Source organism: Marmota marmota, unplaced genomic scaffold, assembly GCF_001458135.2.
Source record: "Marmota marmota marmota unplaced genomic scaffold, marMar, whole genome shotgun sequence".
Taxonomy (NCBI): Eukaryota; Metazoa; Chordata; class Mammalia; order Rodentia; family Sciuridae; genus Marmota; species Marmota marmota.
Window position 1 is genome coordinate 1 of NW_026009118.1, and position 3435 is coordinate 3435.

The 3435-nt window shown below is 39.4% G+C and overlaps 1 protein-coding gene across 1 annotated transcript; it reads left to right on the top strand.

Annotated features, from left to right (window-relative positions):
• The first annotated feature begins 653 nt into the window (after nt 1-653).
• LOC107134767 (uncharacterized protein C17orf78 homolog) lies at nt 654-3428 on the top strand. The gene is made up of 3 exons (XM_015476803.2): nt 654-827; nt 2212-2336; nt 3047-3428. Exons 1-3 carry the CDS (start codon nt 713-715, stop codon nt 3308-3310), a joined length of 504 nt encoding a protein of 167 aa, XP_015332289.1. The 5' UTR covers nt 654-712; the 3' UTR covers nt 3311-3428.
• The last annotated feature ends 7 nt before the right edge of the window (nt 3429-3435 follow it).

Here is a 3435-nt window from a genome sequence, read left to right on the forward strand (position 1 = left end):
AATGTGTGTTATATTCATTGTTATCTGCTTCCCCCATCCCACCCCACAACCCTCCCTCCTCTTTGCTTGCTCTCTTGCTAGAATTCATCCAACAATATATAGAAAATACTGAAGCAGTGCCTGGCACATAATAGATATTCATTTTTGGACATCTGCTGAATAAATGATTGAGAAGTATGTGAACCTGGGTGGACTTTCCATCTTCCCATTCCTTTTGCTTTCCCAATTCCCTCTCACAGTAGTAAACCAAGGATGCACTAAACAGATTTGCAGCAGCCATTCAGGAAATTATAATATTGCACATCTTTGAACTTTGGAGTCACTTTTATTAAAGAAGGAAACTTCCAATACTGTTACACCCTCCACATTTATTATTATTACAGCTTTAAGAATGATAGGCAAATAAGATATGGCTTACTCTTTTACTCTGATCCTGTGTTAGTCAAAGGCCCCATAGGGACTTAATCCATATCTCTTCTTATCCAGATTCATAATCCTCATTTATTCTTGGCATTATTTTATACTCACACCCTAAACCTATGGACAGACAGGTCAATAGGGCCACAGTTAGAAGTTTATCAGGTAATTAGAACAAGGGTTTTGTCAGGTAATATCAAGGGTAGATAAAATTTTCTCTGAAAGTTGTCCTTTCATTGTTTCTTTTTGTTTTATAGCTTTTTTGCCAGGGATCTCCCAATGTAAGTTGTACCCCATGATGAGGACGTCATTAGAGACTTTTCCCATCACTACCACCTCCACAACTTCTGGGAATAAAGAAGAAGAGAAAACTACAAGTACTAGTGATTTTTCTAGCCCTTTGACACAAGGTACAGAATAAGCAGAAATATAAAACAAGAACGAAAGAAATACTTTTAGCCCCAACATCAGTATGGGTTCGTAAGATTTTCCTGGAGTTTGAGAAGTTAGACTTTACATTTAAAAAATCACTCAATTGGGGCTGGGGATGTGGCTCAAGCGCGCTCGCCTGGCATGTGTGCGGCCCGGGTTCGATCCTCAGCACCACATACAAACAAAGATGTTGTGTCCGCCGAAAACTAAAAAAAATAAATAAATATTTTAAAAAAAATCACTCAATTTTTTAATGTAAAAATTAGCTTCTCCATAAAAAAAGGTCCCAGAAATGTTTGTAGTTTGACGCCATCAATGAACCTTTACCTCCACACAAATGAGCTCATCTTGTAGCTAGCGTTGGGGATACAGTAAGTTCTGTTCATGTGATGGATAATTCTAGTCACTGCATGCATAGGTGGGTAATATTTAAATACTAAGCAATTATTTCAGTGGTGATACCAACCAACTGCATGTTTTCATCCTCATTGTTTTTAGAAACAATTCTCCCAGCCATGTGTGTTAGTGCACGTCTGTAATCCCAACTGATTCGGAAGACTGAGGCAGGAGGATCATAATTTTGAGGCCAGCCTCAGCAATTTAGGGAGACCCTATCTCAAAATAAAAAAATAAAAGGGGATGTGGATGTCCTTCAATGATAGAGTGCCCCTGGGTTCAACCCTCATCACCACACACACATACATATACACACTTGAAATAAAGAAAGAAAGAAGGGAGGAAGGGAGGGAGGAAGAAAATAAATAGAAAAAAGAAGAAAGTCCTCTCTAAATTTTCTAGTACTCAAGTTTTGTAAGATTTGAATTTTGTAAATCTGAATTACATCCTAGATTCTACCAAAGGAAAAGTAAATATGAGATTAGAAATAATAAAATGCACATGAGCCATTTACCCCAGATTTGATTTATTATCCAGAAGCAATGCCAATTCACCTTTGTTCCTCCTATAACCTACAAAAACCAAGAGAAGCACAGAAAAAAGGTGATTTTCTAATCCCACACAATGTGTCAGAGAAAGTGGGTAGGGACTCTGAGAAGACTTGAGATGGAAAGGTAAAGCTTAGAACTCCTTGTGCATTCAAGCCTTCTCTTCCTCTGAGAATGCAAGAATCAGCCCTACATGAAATGGAATCCCAAATACAGAGAAATGATTCGTTGGGTGTATGTTGCAAAAGAGGTTAGAGAAGAGACTATCGTGCCCATCCCACTCCTGATTCTGAGTCTAAAATGGAAATATAGCCTCTGCTTCTGAGTCAAGCTGGGTCCTTCTTAGTCTGGGAGCCAGGAGAACTTCAAGTCAAAGGGTCAATATACTCCCTTACTCAAATTCTCTCTCTCCATTTAGTCACAGATGAGGACCTAGCAAAAAGGCAGAAATGGAGTATTGTGGTCAAATTTCTGATTGCTGTCACCCTGTTGGTCACTGGAGTTGCCATTATGATATTTGTCATTTTTGAAGTCCCATGCCCTGTAAGTTTGCTGGTATACTGGGTCCTGGGACTTGATCTTTAAAGACCTCCTTCTGTTCCAAAGGCAGCTTGGTTTAGTGAGGAAAGCAGACGTTGGGGTTTTGATAAATCTGTCACTCACATTCATTAGCCAAGTGATTTGGTTAAAGTTGATTGACTTCTCCTACTATAGTTGCCTCATCTGCAAAATGGGACTCATTTTCCTTGCATGCAGTTATTCATGTTATTAGAGCTCCTGTGTGAGAGGCACTTGACACATAGGAGGCACTCACTCCATGTGAGTTCCTTTGACTACTGCAAGACATTCTCTAGGAAGGGTAGTTCTAACACAATGGTGGTATATACCTGTAACCCTAGCAACTCAGGGGGCTGAGGCGGGAAAATTGTAAATTGGAGGCTAGCCTCAGCAATTTAAAGAGAACCTGTCTTAAAATAAAAAATAAGAAGAACTGGGAGCTCAGTGGTAGAGCACTAGTACTACAAAAAGGAAAAAAGAGAGAAAAAAAGATGATTTCCTTTAAATGTTCTGGCATGAGGTTTGGAAGATAATCAAATGTTTATCAGCCATCTAACCAAAGTTGATACCAGAGGTGCTGGGGATATAGCTCAGTTAGTTGAGTGCTTGCCTTGCATGCACAAGGCCCTGGGTTCAATCCCTAGCAGCACAAAAAAAGAAAAAGAAAGTTGATATCAGTCATTTTTCTCCTTCAGAGTCGATGCCTGGGAGCCAGAAGACTGTGCCAATGCCAGCAGTTGTGGAGAAGGCAAAAGAAAAGAGACCAGCACCCTGGGGCAGCTGAATCCCAGGCAGATTCTCAGCCTGAGAAGGGAGGTGTTCACTGTGTGGTTTATGTCATTTGTTTAGAGAAAACAGGATTAACATATAAGTGCAGGGAGGTTGGGAACTGCTTTAGTTATAAAGCAAAAGTGGGTAATTTTTCTATATGTCAGATATCTGTACTGCTATTTTCCTAACATCAGTCCACTCATAATCCAATGAGATACTTACTGAAAATACATACTTCTGGGGACAGATAAACTGAATCACAATGTCTAGTGGAGCCAGGAATCTTCTTTTCTTTTTTTTTTTTTTTTTTTTT